The 18,084-nt window shown below is 44.5% G+C and overlaps 1 protein-coding gene across 5 annotated transcripts in view; it reads right to left on the bottom strand.

Annotated features, from left to right (window-relative positions):
- ADGRD1 (adhesion G protein-coupled receptor D1) overlaps positions 1 to 18,084 on the bottom strand; it is a 482,082-nt gene that overhangs the window by 410,071 nt on the left and 53,927 nt on the right. For all 5 annotated transcript variants that reach the window (XM_069961003.1, XM_069961004.1, XM_069961007.1 and 2 more), the window contains 3 exons: positions 7,215 to 7,337; positions 4,812 to 5,057; positions 2,395 to 2,649 (listed from right to left, as the gene is read on the bottom strand). In XM_069961003.1, the coding sequence (XP_069817104.1) occupies positions 2,395 to 2,649; positions 4,812 to 5,057; positions 7,215 to 7,337 (624 nt within the window). The remainder of the gene's footprint in view (positions 1 to 2,394; positions 2,650 to 4,811; positions 5,058 to 7,214; positions 7,338 to 18,084) is intronic.

Below are 18,084 nucleotides of genomic sequence, written 5' to 3'. Positions count from 1 at the left end.
CATGAAGGCAGACCATGCAACTGCTATGAGGCCCATGCGGCAGGGGGGCTTGGGCTGCACCCTGGCGAAACATGGTCTGCCTTTGTGTACTACCAGTCTCTTGTGGACGGAAACAGCATTGTGTCTGCAGCCACAAGAGACCCCCCACACACACACCGCCCCAATGCACATACTCACATGTCCCTCATCGTTCCATTCTCCCAGCACCCTTACACACCAGTGGCCTCATTCACACATTAGGGGTCTGGGAGAATGGTATGAGGGGGGGGGGGGCATACAGGATTTGTAGGGCCCTGTACAGTTTCTTGCTTTGGGGCCCCATGGATCCTAGCTACACCCCTGCCTAGAGTCATGTTACCTAGCCCTATCTAGCAGCGGCCTTAGTTGCCTGCCTGTTTTCCTGCTGACAGGTCCGCTTTGGATAATAGAAATAGATGAAAAGTGGTGAGCCCCGATCCTAAGACATAGACATCTAGGGGTGCTGAAAACAATGAGACAAGTATCCACTAAGCTCACGCCCACCGAAAAAATCTGGAAATATGTGAATGTATAGAAAAGTATGCAAAAACAGAATCTTTAGAACAAAACCCAGCTGTGCAAACAGAAATACACAAATGACAATGTAATATATAGTAGAATAAAGGCTCCGTTATTTTATGCTGTTGTACTTATTTACTTTATCTTTGCGTTTTTATATTTTAAGCTTTTTTTTTTCATATTGAGACTTGTTTTTTTAGGGGAACTTTAACATGCCATCGCTAAAAGGGGTTTTCTGGGCTAACAAGATTGATGCTCTATCCTCAGATTAGGTCATCAATCCCTGATTGGGAATGGGAGCTGAGCGGCAGTAAGCAGGCTGAGGATCAATCATGTTAGCTCAGAAAACCCCTTTAATCGCTGTTATGGTACTATGTTGCAGTGTAATGCATTTTTACAGATCTCTTAAAGTACCAAGTCTTCACTATGCCCCTGCTAACATCCTAACCAATAACCACCTAGCTCTCTAGCAATTCTGTTGTGGGGGAAGGACGAGGGAGTGAAGGTGATAAAAGGGGCTATCTGCCTATGTCAAGCCATCTAGATGCCACAGTCACTACTTACAATGGGATCTAGGTGGCTGATCCACAACAATTGGAGTTATCTCCCCTGGCTGCCGATGGCAGCAGTAGTAAATAGCCAACACCAGCAGCCCGCTCCATTCTCCTATTATGACAAACTGTTCTGATTCAGCAATGTTTTCCAAACTCAAAAGTTTGGCATTTGACTACTGGCGTCTAGAGAAGTTGAATGCCACCCCAGGGCTGCCAGGAAAACATGGATACAGCTAATGGCTGGGTTCACACACAGTATATTTCAGGCAGTATTTGGTCCTCATGTCAGGTCCTCATAGCAACCAAAACCAGGAGTGGATTAAAAACACAGAAAGGCTATGTTCACACAATGTTGAAATTTAGTGGATGGCCATCCTTTAACGGTAAATAACTGCCATTATTTCAATACAACAGCTGTTGTTTTAAAATAACAGAAAATATTTGCTATTAAATGACGGTCATCTAATCGATTACAACATTATGTGAACATAGCCTTTTTGTGCTTTCAATCCACTCCTGGTTTTGGTTGCTATGAGGACCTGACATGAGGACCAAATACTGCCTGAAATACACTGTGTGTGAACCCACCCAATGACTGTAGCCCTATTTTCCAGGACTCTCTATGGGTGCGTTCACACTATGGAATTTTCATGGATTTCGCCGGTCACCCCCATGGGCTCCCGCTTGACTCTCCACCCGTGCCATAAACTCCGTTCTATGCTCAGGCAGATTACGCCGTCCTCCAAAGGAATTGACATGTCAATTCTTTCGGTGGCTGGCGGAATCTGCCCAAGCATAGAATGAAGTCTATGGGAAGGGCAGAGAGTCAAGCGGGAGTGTGCAGGGGGCAAAGGGCGGAATCTGCGGGAAGTTTTCTGCGCGTATTCCATGGTGTGAACGCACCCTAAGGTAGCATCATACTTCTACAGATACTGGGAGTCAAATGCAAGTCTGCTCAACGCTAATGATCAGAATGTTCTGGTGTATCCTAGCATGATGCCATGACATTCTATGATGGGAATAACACATATATTTTTTGTTATTGTTAAAAATAAACCCATCTGGGGTAATCAGAGGCTGTAAAAGAAGGATCCTTAATTCTCATGTTACCATGATGTCCCAATCAGATCAATTATAGATAATGTCTTATAAACAATCTTCATCTAAGCGTAATTGCATAAGTTACTATTACTCGTCAGCAGTGTCAGAGCTGAGGTCTATGACAACATAAGTAATTTTATATATGAATATACATGTAATCAAGAAGCGACATACACAGATGTTGCTTACCAAAATAACATACCAATGGCAGCTGAAAAATAGTGGTGGATCTCTAATGGGCTGAGCGCCTTCTCCCATATGATGAACTCATCGAAAGCGCCGTTCACATACTGTCTCGAAGGATCGCTGCTTGTTCCCACAACTAAGCTGTCATTACTATCCCCATAACTCTGGGAAACCTGACCTCGGGAATCGCTGGCATTGAACGTGCCATTCACATAGACCTTCAGACCATCAATGGAAGTCCAGGTAAACAGGACGTGTGTCCAATAGGGACCTTAAAGAAAGAGAGAAAATAGAAAGGAATTATGTATACAAATCACTGTTAGCACAACCACTTATCACACATATCGGTCATTGATATTGGCAGGGCTATGTTCCCACAATGTCAAAAAAGTTTTTCTCTTTAAAAATACGTCAGTTTTAGCTGCAATTTAACAAACTTTAATGCAAGTCAATGAGATGATGGACGTTTAATGCACAGAGCGTATAAAATGATGGATGTTGTCTGCAAGGACGTCAAAATAATCATCATGACAATTATTTTCGGACGTCTTTTGACGTGATTGATGGAAGTACCACCAGTACTGCCCTCATGATGGTTCTGCTGCTGTGTATAAACTGACAGACGTGATGCAGAAATACTACTGTAGGTAGCAATACTGTATAAGTTCTACTCCACAATAAAGTACTACAGGTATATATCTAAGCAGTAGTGATGAGCGAATACTGTTCGATCGAATAGATATTCGATCGAATAGTGAGATATTCGAATATTCGTTATTCGTACGAATATCCCGCAAATATTCGATAAATATTCGATAAGCGTTCAAATCCCCCAGCTTCCAGTTTTACCCTCCAAATGGTCAAATAGATGTTTTTTACTAATCGAATACTTGGTCCCATAGACTTTAATGGTATCGAACATTTGATCAAATATTTGAATATTCGCGGGATATTCGTACGAATATCGAATATTCGAATATCTCTCTATTCGCTCATCACTACTAAGCAGTCATATTTAAGTATCAGCAGTTATACTAGATGTGTGTGAGGGATAAGTTGAGTGACGCCATGTTTAGTCCTATCAGTCTTCCTATCAGTGCATTACATTTATCAAGGCCAGGTTCATATTTACCACTAGGTAACCGTAGTCCGGTGCCTTGGGCAACACTTTGCAGGGGGGCAGCACTCTTTTTAACAGACGCTACTACACTGATAAACTGAATTTTAAATACATATACTGTATGTTAGAAATTATTATTTCCTGATTGGCAAACTAATAAATTAAACTATAAAAGTTGGAATAGTCTCATATACAAAGTCCGATACTAGCCGTTCAGCTTTACTTCAGGAATGTCAGTTTACGTGATTTTTTTATCCTTTTTTAAATGTCAAGTCTTTCAGATTAATAAAGTATGGAATACGGAACTATAAAAAGACTTCTGCTCGGGGTTATGCAAAGTCAACTATGAATGGGATGGCAGTGGTAAAGACATCTAACCATCCCAGAAGATAATAAATGTATCTCAAATACATGTACTGTATATGATGACTGCCCATTAAAGGGGAATGCTGGCGGAAAAAAATAAATTAAATTAAATTAAAATATATATATATATATATATATATATATATATATATATATATATATATTTATTTTTTAATTTATTTATCTATTTCAAATCAACTGGTACCAGACAATTATATTGATTTGTTAAGTACTTCTATTAAAAAAATCTCAGGTTTTACAGTATTTATCAGCTGCTGTATGTCCTGCAGGAAATGGTGTATTATTTCCAGTCTGACACAGAGCTCTCTGCTGCCACCTCTGTCCATGTCAGAAACTGTTTTCTATGGGGACTTGCTACTGCTCTGGATAGTTCCTGACATGGACAGAGGTGTCAGCAGAGAGCGCTGTGTCAGACTGGAAACAATGCACTACTTCCTGCAGGACATACAGCAGCTGATAACTACTGGAAGACTTGCGGTTTTTAAATAGAAGTAATTTACAAATCTATATAATTTTCTGAAACCAGTTGATTTATAAATAAAAAAATCTGTTTCCCTTCAAAGTAAGTGATACAGCCAACTAGACCAGACCTCCTCTACCGGGGCTAATAGTATCAAAATGGGTTGCAGTATACTGAAGTATATAGTAAGCTATTACATTTCCTACACAACTACCATTTTAGTGGATCAGTCCCTTCCTTCGGTCTAAACAATGGATTTATCCCGTAATCTTTGGACACAGATATGGATTTTACATACTGGACTTTGCTTGGGGACCAGTTGTCATATAAGGTTAGTAAAATACAAATAATTGTTGATATTGATAACTGATTTTCTTCAGAAATAGTTTGCAGGATTATTCATATGTAAAGTCGGCTTACTCACTGGTTACACATAATCTAGGGTATAACGGAGGACTTGTTGTACCTGGGGCTTTAATGCTCGCCTTCCACACCTTTGAATTACCACGAGTGTAAACTTCCACAAAACCATCACTTTCATCTGAATAGATTTCGAATCCGTGAGACGTTACTTTTTTCCCAAAGGCCTGTGCTTGTCGGGCCTTGTGGCCTCCGTTCTGAGAAGGCAAATGTGGAGTGTTGTGGTTATAGGTATCTGGTTGTCTCTTTTGTTGCTGGTCCTGGATTTTCCAAAAAAATGAAAACGAGACTCCTAGTTTTGAAGGAAAAAGCAACATTGATATCTCATATACATAACAAAGCAAATACAATGCTAACGGTAGCAGAAATGTACCGTTTTGTAGGGGTTATACAAGGTTGGGAAAGCATGACTGTTACTTTTATAGTGTTAAAACTGATTGCAGATCAGTCCTCTGTAGGCAGTTTATGTCTGAAAGAAACAATGATATAGTTAAAGCTGTGGTCTAGGTCTTTATTTATTTATGTTTTCCTCATTATTGTATCATTTTTAAGGTTATGTTCGCACACAGTATTTTTGCTCAGTATTTTGGTCAGTATTTTATATAATTACTTATTATGGGAAATGCTTATAAAGTGCTTTTTTCCCTGCACTTACTACTGCATCAAGGCTTCACTTCCTGGATAACATGGTGATGTCACTTCTGGGATAACATGGTGATGTCACTTCCTGCATAACATGGTGATGTCACTTCCTGGATAACATGGTGATGTCACTTCCTGGATAACATGGTGATGTCACGACCCGACTCCCAGAGCTGTGCGGGCTGTGGCTGCTGGAGAAGATGATGGCAGAGGGATGCTCAGTGTCCCTCCAGTGCCCTGTGTCCCTCAGTGTCCCCCTGCCATCATCCTCTCCAGCAGCCACAGCCCACACAGCTCTGGGAGTCGGGTGACATCACCATGTTATCCAGGAAGTGACATCACCATGTTATCCAGGAAGTGACATCACCATGTTATCCAGGAAGTGACATCACCATGTTATCCAGGAAGTGACATCACCATGTTATCCAGGAAGTGAAGCCTTGATGCAGTAGTAAGTGCAGGGAAAAAAAGCACTTCATAAGCATTTCCCATAATAAGTGTATATTGGGGATTTGTATAACTTTTGGGGGGCAATACAATACTTTGATAAAAATTTTCACCGGACTTCTCCTTTAATGGCAAATAATTAGTTATTTTAAAACAACGTCCGATATTTGCCATTAAATGACCGCTCAATTTCAACAGTGTATGAACATAGCCTTTCTGTGTTCTCAATCCACTCCTGGTTTTGGTTGGAAAATACTGACCAAAATACTGAGCAAATAATTGTGTGTGAACATAGCCTTAAAAATGATACAATAATGAGAAAAAGAACTCTATTTAATGTCCATCAGGGGATTCACATCAGAGCATGAACTGCTGGCAGGTCTCCAGACAAGTGAGTTACCCCTAGACCACAGCTCCAACACATTTGGGAGAAGAGATTCAATTATACCTGAGTGTTTCTTTCAGACATAACCTGCCTACAGAGGACTGATCTGCAATCTGACAGCTGAGCAAGCAGGAGGCCGGGCAGCATTGATTATTCATGAAGAAGAGGGAGGAGAAAGGAGTGATCAGGCGTGCCAGAGTGCGGCACAAACAACTCCTCTTTGACTCTTAATTACAGTAGGAGACATAAGATTGTACATTATGCGCTGCACAGAGAGGTACCAAAAAGTCCCCATGCTCACTGGGGGCTGCCAGCTACAGAACACTGTCAGCACCTCAGGTAGGGCCCAGGAGCTGGCAGATTCCCTTTAAAGCATTTTCATTATATAGTGACAACCTTATTTACATAAGACTGGACAATCATTTTCAGGCAGGAATATAAGCTCTGCATTAGAAGGTTTAGTTAAAGGAGAAGTCCTGTGAAATTTAAAAAGGGAAGGAAGGCAGGGGGGTGCGAACAAAATAATACACAAAGTACTCTTACCCGTCCCCTTGCCCTGTACCACCGCTTCTGGGTCCTGTTGACAGCTGCTGGCCACCTGCAGTTCTTCCAGTGAAAACATCAAGTACCCAGATCATCTATATCCCTCTTAGCCAATCAGTGACTGAGACAGGACATCCCCCCAGTCACTGACTGGAAGGCAATCGCTCAGCCGGGCCATAACCTTGCAACTGGAAGAACTAGGTACATGACGTACCCTGATTTAAGCCGAAAATTACATCCGGCAGCCATCAGGGTGACCCAGGAGCGGCGCTAGTGATTCACGGGGATAGGTGAGTTTACTTTGTTTATTATTTTCCCGCACCCCGCGCCTTCCTCCCATTTTCCAATTCACGGGACTTCCCCTTTAAATCTTACATGCTGATTTTAAAAGGTCAATAATAGCATATATGTTGAAAATACAAATGCACTAACCTTCTGGCCCACATATACTTGGATCACTAATACAAGAGTTTTTGGAACTTCCAAAGTAGAGCAGAGTCACTCCTCTCTGCTCATTAAGCACAATGCCATGATTGACTGTTCCTTCTACAATATCTATGGAGAAAGCAGACACGTTTAGCAAATCCTGTATCCCGGTACTGTCACAGCATAGCGAGATAATATACAGTGCCGTGTGCTACGCCATAATGTGTTGTGAAGGTGCAGTAACGCAGCATACACAAACACTTGTAAACACATAAAACGCCCATTATTCTTCTCCCTACGGACAATGTACTAATAATATCTTTACTACCTTAGATGTAATACAGTAAGTAAGACATGATACAAGTATGTAAACAGCAAAAAGATCTGGTGAGCTTCACATATGCAATACGTTAATATTCATCCATATTTATTGACTGTTTTATCTGTTTGCCAATAAATCCATCCATCTGTTCTCCCTTCAGGACGTGTAAATGCAAATATTTCACCGTCGGCGTTTCTAATATCCGCTTCCTATTATGCTGTTTGTTTGTAGCTGTAGACGCTTAGAAGAAAAACTTCATCTCATGCAAATTATTTGTGTAATCAATTTGTGGAATCAAATTAAACATTCTGTCAGTTTTATGAACAAAATATTTACATAGTTGCTACATAGGAAAAAGATATCAATCCTTCTCCTGTCCTTGGGTCCAAATTGCTGCTGCCATTATTTTGGTACACAACATGGTTAAAGGGGTTATCCAGCGCTACAAAACATGGCCACTTTCTTCCAGAGACAACCCCACTCTTGTCTCCAGCTTGGGTGCAGGTTTTGCTGCTCAGTTCCATTGAAGCGAATGGAGCTTAATTGCAAACCGCACCTGATTGTGTTGTCTCTGAAAGAAAGTTTTTGGAGCACTGGATAGCCCCTTTAATTCTTACCGGGTGAAGTCTAAGAGGCAGTGCCTAAAACATGGCCTTCCATGGCTCTCTGTTCTTCTTCCCTGCCTTTCCTTTTGGTAGCTACACCCCTGGGTTGGATTTTCATCGTTGGCATTGAACCAATCCTGCGTATGGCGGTGCCGAAAATAAAAATCCTACTAGTGTAGCTATCACAAAAGAGAGGTTTTACAGCCTTAGGGCACGGCAGCTCTAGGCTTCGCCTCTTTGACCACGATCTGCGGGAATCAAACATGCTTTGTATCAAAATAATGGTCCCAGCAGCGATTTGGACCCGAGAACATGAATTAATGCAAGCTATGGAATGGTACCAGCAGGTTGGAGGGGTTGGGGTGTTACAGATTTACTTTAAATAATTGTACCATATATATATATTATATTTATGGGCTGTTCTGATATTGCCAGCACCTTAAAATAAGACAGAGTCTTATGTTAATTTTTGCTCCCACAGATGCGCTAGGTCTTATTTTCAGGGGATGTCTTATTTTTCGATGAAGAGGATCACTTGCACAACATGGCTAGCGTATGATATGGCGGCTTCCAGACACCAGGGGGAGCTCACCACAGCACACTCGTACAGCACAGCAGGGACAGCAAACTATATAGCAGCAGGCGACGGGATAACGGCAAACTGTGTGCAGCTCTACATCTGGCGGTAGGGGACAACAAGGATGGCGGCAGGTAATGTGCCTCTTAATGCCTTGCTTGCACATTTACAAGTGACAGCCGCTGAAGGGAACATTGGGGTTGGTGGCAGGTGACGGTCTTTATGTCCTGCATGCAGATGCTCTGCAATGGACGGTAAAGGTAGAGGACAACAGTGGTGGGCTAAAGAGAATCACAGCTCCATGCCCTGGCGTTCTGTTCGTTGGGCATGCTTCCAAACAAAAAGTCTGCTAGGTCTTACTTTCGGAGGAGGCCTTATATTTAGCATTTCAGAAAAACTACTACAAGGTCTTGTTTTCGGAGAAGCAGGGTATTTTGATACACTCCTGTAGTACCATAGAGTGCCGACATAATACCCAGATACATTGAACAAATAACCTCGCTATACAGTGCTGTAAGTTACCTGAATAACACTGCTACACAGTCCAAGCTCCTGGTGCCCAAGCCAGATCATATTTGAGAAGTTCTATTGTAACAAACATAAAACTGACTACAATACCTCAGGTCACATGACTTCATTTAATAATTTGTGCTTCGTTTTTCGATTGTGTGGCAATCGTGTCTGTGCTACGTGCCAAATAAAAGCAGAAGTGTTGTGTACGAATGTGCATATCACTCATATAAATGTCTGTTTGAGTTCTGATAGTTCCATAAAAAAACACATGAAAAGCGGCCCTCTGGGTCAGTATTTTATGATTTCCCCTTTGTTGTCTCTCACCAGTTCCCCCGGTGATTTAGATCATAGTTTCTTTGGCAACCGTTTCCTCTTATTGAGCCACGGTTTATCCGATGAAGGTCTAGAGGGACAGAAATATAATTGATTGATTGTACTAGATCTACAACGTCTACATTAAAGAGTTTGGAGTTTACAAGTCGGTGTTTCTCATGAATATTTTACCTCCAGGCTTGAGACCCTTTCATTGTGAAAGTCAGGTCAGAGTTCTATATTTATACATATGCATTTGTCTTGCAGACACTTTGATGTATTCTAGGGATAGTCCGAACCTGCCGAGTTACCGGTACGTACGAACCTGAACTCTCGGCAATGATTCCCGCTGTCTGCCCGCTCCGTGGAGAGGGTGGATACAGCCGGAGGACCGCCTGGAAAACTGGGATATAGCCATAGCCTGTATCCCAATTTTCTAGGCGGTCCGCCGGCGGTATCCACCCTCTCCACGGAGGTGCCGGAACCTCGGCAGGTTCGGACCATCCCTAATGTATGCGTCTTCAGAGATGATCGAACAGTGGAAAATCTTAGGTTCTATCGAACTCGAACATTGTCGAACCTTCCGCATTTAATTCCCGATGCCTTCCCGGTCCGTGGGGAAGGAGGAGACAGCCCGGGTACCACCTGGAATTCCGGGATTCAGCCTAGGTAATAGGTTGTATCCCGGAATTCCAGATGGTACCCGGGCTGTCTCCTCAGACAGCCCGGGTCCGAGGAGATCGGGAAGGCATCGGGAATCAAATGCAGAAGGTTCGGGTTCAATAGAACCTAAGATTTTCCGCTGTTTGATCATCTCTAGTCGTCTTAACATCCGTGTAAGAATACTGAATGAGAATATTGTGATGCAACTATTGTGACTATCACCGTACATACAACTCCAGTCCTTGGGGTTGTCCAGGGACAAAACTTGTTGACTTTGTTGGGGTTGTAAGGGGTTGTTCGCCAATTTTTTTTTTTCTTTCAAATAATCTAACAGTAGAGGGCTTCAAAACCGGCCTAGACAAGTTCTTAGAGCAAAATAATATAAATGCATATGTATAGAACCTATCGCCCCTTCCCTGTATCCATCCCCTCCTTGGTTGAACTTGATGGACATGTGTCTTTTTTCAACCGTATTAACTATGTAACTATGTAATCTGGTTACAGAGATATGTAATTTACTTCTATTAAAAAATCTCTCGTCATGATCTCACTGTGATTAATCCACCAGCATTACAAAGTTGCTACAATGTTGCAGATAGGGACTTGTTCACATCAGCCGCCTCAGAAGGGAGGTGGGGAAGACGGAGAGAAAAGGTCAAACATAGTTTTTTTGTGTCTTCAGCAGAAAGCAGCAGCTTAGAACTGGGGGAAGGAGACTGAATAGATAATAACCACGGGCAGCAATACATTAAAAGTTATTTTTCAGTGAAATACCCCTTGAAGGCTGTTTAGCTCTTATGGGGTTGGCAAGTCATATAACTGTAGCAGACTCAGTCTGGCACTGCATACAAGAAAGGGGAACTATATTATGAAATACAGTAATAGCATATAGGGCTTCGAAATGAATCTTCCTGCCCCAACTAGGACATAAGGAGAGAGGTTCAAGATTTTATCCTTATCAAGTTTACTTTTGAGATAGTGAGCAGGAATAAAGCTTACTTATAACCTTAAAGGGGTACTCTGGCGTAAATACTTTTCTTTTAAATCAACTGGTTTCCGAAAGTTATCTAGATTTGTAATTTACTTCTATTTAAAAATCTTCAGTCTTCTCATAATTATCAGCTGCTGTATGTCCTGCAGGAAGTGGTGTATTCTCTCCAGTCTGACCCAGTGCTCTCTGCTGCCACCTCTGTCCGATACAGGAACTGTACAGTGCAGTAGCAACTCCCCATAGGAAATCTCTCCTGCTCTGGACATTTCCTGTCTCGGACAGAGGTGGCAGCAGAGAGCACTGTGTCAGACTAGAGACAACACATCACTTCCTGCAGGACATACAGCAGCTGATAAAAACAGGAAGACTGAAGATTTTTAAATAGAAGTAAATTACAAATCTAGATAACTTTCGGAAACCATGTGATTTGAAAAAAGCTATTTTTTGCCGAAGTACCCCTTTAAATGAACAATGGGTGATGTCATTCCCAATGAGCCAGAAATTGCCTACAAAGCATCTGCTAAGAAAGTGTTTTGTAAATGTGTTGAACATTTCTACAGATCTATTTATGACTGCTGGTAACTATGTCCAGGGAAGCTGTAGCTCGGACGATGGCGGCTGTTCTGTCCAGAAAATAAATATCTGACTTTGTTCTCGGTTGTCAGGGCTGATGTGTGCTGTTTAATACCTACACCGCCTGTCAAATGTCACAACAAAGCATTACTTGAGGAAAAACAAGATTTTTTTTTTAATATTCTTTCAATCACTCTAGATTTCTTTAGACTACAGCAGAAATAAAGTCTTTACGCTTTCAGTGTTATGCTTTTTTTTTATTATTACCACTTAACAAACAGAGGATTCTTGGTTAAACCTGATGGATATGTGTCGTTTTTTTTTTTGTTTTTGTTTTTCTTTTTCAAAAGAACTATGTAACTATGAGCATTAAGCAAAAAAATGGTGTAACTGTTTTCTAATGTGTAATGCAGGGCTGGAATACCCATCCAGCAAATCTGGCAAATGCCAAAGAAGGATAATAAAATTCCAGGTGGCCGAACACCTTTAATAACTATCGGCCAAACAATTATCTGTCCAGTTTTACCGATACACAGGAAAGTTTGGCATGGCGGAATGTTTCCGTTTTCTCTAGGGGTTATTACACTGCTCTAGTGGGCGATTAAGGGACCTATTCCACGGAGCGATAATCGGTCTGTCAGCTCAGACAGCCCCCACCGAAGCTGTGCGAGGGACCATGAGGAAGAAAGAACACAGGAGAAGACCTGCAACATGTGTAGGTAATGCATGGTGTTTAAACAGGGCTGCAAGGACATAAGTAACAATGTCCCTGCAGCCCTTGCTAAACAATTATCGGGCCGTGGAATAGGCCAAGTAAACGAACGCCAATCTAGCAGATCGCCGCTTGTTTACATTATTGATCGAGCGCCCATCTGACCGTGGAATAGGACCCTAACTCTCTGAGAACAATGGATTCGGGCAGTGGTATTCCATCACGCAACTTGGCGTAACGTGGTGCGTCTTCATCTAAAACTCATTTATGATGTGACTTACGATGTGACGCCTTATTCTACAAGGCAGAGAGGCTTGCCAGGTCATTGTCTGTGACCTTGTGATGAAGAGGCATATCATAACATTTGACCCACTGCACCAAGATGTGGCATAGAAGATAGACAGGTTCTTTCTTCCCCTTTCCAGTTGTCCCTTCCCCCCTCGTGCCTGTGGGTCTCCCATGCCGCTGTGCTCCCCAAGCCTGGTGATGCCGCCTACTCGCTGGGATAGGAACGGATCACCATCGCCCGCATCTTCTTGGATTCGACGACATCTGCCCAGCGGAATAGGATGAGTACTACCACACCATGCACCGCTCCTGCATATAACACACCCACAGAATTCAATGTTGTATCCTGGAATGTAGCAGGTCTCAATACTCCTGTTAAGCGCTCCAAGGTTCTCACACACTTAAAAAGACTAAAAGCGGATATCGCTTTTCTACAAGAAACCCACTGGAAGCGAAGTGAGCACCCCACCCTAAAGGCCCCATGGGTAGACAGTTGTGTGTCGGCATCATTCACCTCCAAGTGTAGAGGAGTGGCTATCCTCTTCAGTAAATCCGTCCCCTATACCATAGACTCCAGCTACGAGGATCCTAGTGGCAGATATCTTTGCCTGAACGTTCACATAGCAGGCCACGCCTACACGTTGCTCAATATATAAGCCCCTACGACTCCCAATCAGGATTTCTATTCCGCACTGTTACAATACTTACTAGCCAGACCACTTCACACTCTTGTAATGGCGGGCGACTTCAATCAATCTCTCCAATTGGACTTGGATAGGTCACATCACTCACTCTCACAGACGCCTCCTCCCCCGCCCCTACTGACGACCCTGACCCAACTGGACCTTTGTGACCCTTGGAGATTAAACCACCCGCTGGACAGGGAATACACCTATCATTCTAGAGTCCATGACACTTTCTCACGAATTGATTACATTCTCACCACATCCTCCCTCTTCCCTGCAACCCGGACCTCTCAGATCCATTCGATGACCATTTCAGACCATGGCCCTATCAGCCTAACCCTGGAACTAGCCCCCTCTTTTCAGAAATCCAAGATATGGAAATTCCCCAACTATCTAGCCTCCTCCCCAGACTTCCAGACCTACCTACGAACACAATGGGCCAACTATATAGATGACAATATAACACACGCTGATGACGTCCCTCTGCTGTGGATGGCATCTAAACCGGTCCTCCGAGGTCACATCATTAGCTATCTAAAACATCAAAAAAAACACCAGACTCGCCAATTCCAGACGCTCCACAGCTCCTTACGTGACGCACAATTAGCCTATACAGAAGATCCCATGCCACTGACTAAACAAAATCTAGCGGACGCACGCTCTCTGTTGGACGCTTTCCTGCAAACCCAAGCTCACTGGCACACATCTTCCGTCCAGAACAAATACTTTAGATGGGGCAATAAGACCGGCTCTCTACTTGCCAAACTGACGAGTCCCCCCCGCACCCGCCACACTATCCTCTCTCTCAGGGACCCCAACACGGGCCGCCTAACCTCTGAGGCTTCCCAAATAGAATCACTTTTATACAACTACTATGAGGACTTATATAGTGCGCCCCCGTCGGACTCACAAACCATACATTCTTTTTTGGACTCTTTATCCCTGCCCAGCCTCACACCGGCTCAAAAAGCCCTCCTTGAGGAAGACATAACAGACGCAGAAGTCCGTGACATAATAAAAACGCTTCCTAATAACAAGACTCCTGGTCCTGATGGACTTACGGGAGAATACTATAAGATCCTGACCCAGGATGTAGTCCCCTATCTTACCACCCGATTATATAACCTTATATACAAACAGAATGTGACAGTAACGGACTTCACCGACTCTAGAACCATTTTGTTACCTAAGCCCAACAAAGATGTGACGCTGCCCCAGTCCTACCGCCCTATAGCACTGCTGAACCAAGACTACAAACTCCTGACAAAACTCTTAGCTACCAGGCTACAACTGATACTGCCCTCTATCCTATCCCCCTCCCAACAGGGCTTCTTGGCCAACAGACACTCCACGACAAATATCAGGAAGGCAATAGCGGTCACGGTCCAGGCTTGTAACGCCTGGAGTAGTGGATCCACTGGACCGACACCAGCGATGGCACTAACCTCACCAGGGGGCGGAGTCTAAGGGGCCGCTGGTTTTCACCAGAGCCCGCCGCAAGGCGGGATGGACTTGCTGCGGCAGGCGACCCCCAGGTCGCTACCCCTGGCTTGGTTGCTGGTGTCGGCAGGCGAGGCGTGGCAGGAGATGGCACAGGCAATGGTCTGCAGGTGAGAGCGCACGTGACAGGCTGAACACGGGAACAGATGGAGTGACAGGGGAACAGGAACCAGGAACAGGGACTAGGGACCAGGTAACGGATAGGACTCAGGAACAGGGACTTGGGACCAGGTAGCGAAATAGGACACAGGAACAACAGGGGGCTGGGCCAACGCTATGGGAAGCATGTAGAGGCTCCAACACTAAGGACAGGGCATGCTGGGATTTATAGGGGAGTGATTGGTGCCACTAACCAATTAGGAGCGCACTGCCCCTTTAAATCTGAGACAGCCGGCGCGCGCGCCCTAGGAGGCGGGGACGCGCGCGCCGGCCGGCACAGACCGCGACATGCACGAGGAGAGGTGAGGCGCCCCAGGGGCCGAAGCAGCAGCAGCGCCGGGTCCCAACACAAGGACCCCGGCGGCTGCACGGGACAGGAGGCGGTCGCGGCGGCAACCCGGGACGCGGGAAGCCGCCGCGGCCGTGACAAGGCTCTGGAGAAAACCCGACCCCCGACTATGCTTTTAAGTTTAGATGCCGAAAAAGCCTTCGACAAAGTCGCATGGCCCTTTCTCTATGCCTCTCTTATCAGACGTAACTTCGGACAGACCTTCCTCGCCCTTGTACAGACATTCAACGACCAAGCCTCAACTGCCCTGACAATTAACGGGAAGAACACCTCGCAAATTGACCTATTTCGGGGAGCACGACAGGGCTGCCCACTTTCCCCACTCCTCTTCAATATCACAATCGACCTCTTACTGAGACATATTGAATCCTCGCCCCTTTACCCTGGTGTCCCGATAGGCCGACAAGAAGTAAAGGTTCTAGCGTTCGCTGACGACATCCTACTGACTCTACGAGACCCTAGACATTCCCTTCCCGTAGTATTGACAGACCTCCAGGAGGTGGGGAGACTGGCTGGTTACACCCATAAACATGGACAAGTGTGAGGCCCTCCTACTAAAAGGACCGAGTCGCCCCTTATGGTCTGCGTCCATACCTATACACTGGAACACGACTGCCATCTCCTACCTTGGAGTGATCATACCGAAGTGCCCATCCAAACTGTATTCTGCCAACATAGCCTCCTATATTAAACGCCTAGAGGCTTCGCTCCTGGTTTGGAAAAAATTCCCCATCACTTTCATGGGCAGAGCCAACCTACTGAAAATGGTGGAGGCGCCGAAACTGTCGTATCTCTTCCAATCCCTACCAATACACCTAAGACCGAAAGACGAGAGGAGAATAAACTTTTTATACAGGACTTTCATCTGGGGCTCCAAAAAGTCAAAAATAGCTTACCACATCCTACAACAAACCAGATTGCATGGGGGCCTGAACTTTCCGAACGTACGGGCTCTGAACTTGGCCTCCCAATTTCGCATCATACGCGACTGGGTGCAGAATACAGCGACACATACAGACACACAGGTGGACGGTCATATGGTGTTGCCATACTCCTTGCCAAATTTATTGCACACTTCCTACGGAGACCTACCCCCCTGGATCAGGGACAACCCGCTGCTAATCTCCACCTGGAGATCCTGGCACAAAACCAGAACCCTACTGCAACTGCACCCAACCCGCTCGCTGTTTGTCACACTGCTCGGCAACCCTAACTTTCAAGACGGACACCCCCACCCACTCTTTAGAACGTGGCACAAGCAAGGACTCACCTCCATCTATCACCTGCTTAACATCTCCACAAGAACGCCCCTAACACTCCAGGAACTGCGTGACAACCACCATCGCGGAAATTATTTCTGGAAAAACTTTCGTTCGTCTTCCGGATGGACTGGGTGGAGGCGGCCATACTAAAAGAACACAGGGTGGAAAATTTCTTCCTGGTTTGGGAAAGTTTCATCTTAACATTGCCTACAAGGATACAAGAGCAGGTTCGGCGGACTTTCCACCAAACAACCTGGTACCTCAACCGAGTACTCGCTGATGACCCACCGTTGTAATTCCTACACCATTGGAGCGGTAGCACTCCCAGGAGCACATGAGTCCCACAGGCACTCCCCCCCCCCCTCTTCCCCTCTTTCTCTTTTCCCCAACCCCCCCTCCCCTCTATTACCTGAGTTTACGCAAATTTGGTTCTACTATCTCTAACCCGTAGAATATAATACCTGAACGGTATTTTAGTTTCCTCCTCTCGGTACGAACCTACAATTAGTTAGGTTAGGTTTTCTGAATCCTCTGAGTTGTTTATCACCGCGAGCTTATTACCTGTCTATGCTTCCCTTCGACATGTCTAGATCTTGGCTTGTGGAACACACTTACCTTTGCATGTTACAGAAATGTCAAATGTTTTATTGTGTTGAAAAATAATAAAAACACCTTTAAAAGAAGATAGACAGGTGTAAAACTGGAACTGGACAGTCTAAGGGCTGTATATTACATGGCCCAATATGTAGTGTAAGCGAGGGCCGAACTGCTAGATTGGTTGTCTCTTACAGAGCCTATTACGCGGCTTGATGATCACGCAGCAAGGGTTAACTTTTCCCCGCAGACTGGAGCCACCGCCGAAGCTTCTAAACCCATCTCTGAAGAGACATTGCTCAGCCAATCACTGACCGAGATGGGACACTTCAAGGGGTGTATAGGCTTCAGTGGTGGCTCCTGTGGACACTGACGGGGGGGGCATGTACAGGTAAGTATTACACCTTACTATCTTTCACCTTCACTAGCCACCGACCACACATCTCCTAGTATATTTAATGCGTGGTCAGTGGCTGATGTTTTTTTAACATTCTGAAAGACAATAATCAGCCAATAATCGACTCCCCGTCTGATCATTGTCTTTATTACATGGGCTATATGTGCCCGATTCTGCCTGATTGGGCAGATAATGGTCCCACGTGATAGGATCAGAAGCGAATTATGAAAGGTCCGTTTTGGACCCAAAGCCACCCAACATACTTTCAGTGGTTTATTGTCCCTGACTACAGTTCTGACATGACTTGCAAAAAAAAATCTATCCCATATCAATGACCACCATGATAGTTCTGCCATAGTTACGGTGAGATGGG

Source organism: Dendropsophus ebraccatus, chromosome 3, assembly GCF_027789765.1.
Source record: "Dendropsophus ebraccatus isolate aDenEbr1 chromosome 3, aDenEbr1.pat, whole genome shotgun sequence".
Lineage (NCBI taxonomy): Eukaryota > Metazoa > Chordata > Amphibia > Anura > Hylidae > Dendropsophus > Dendropsophus ebraccatus.
This window is presented reverse-complemented; position numbering and strand designations above follow the sequence as displayed.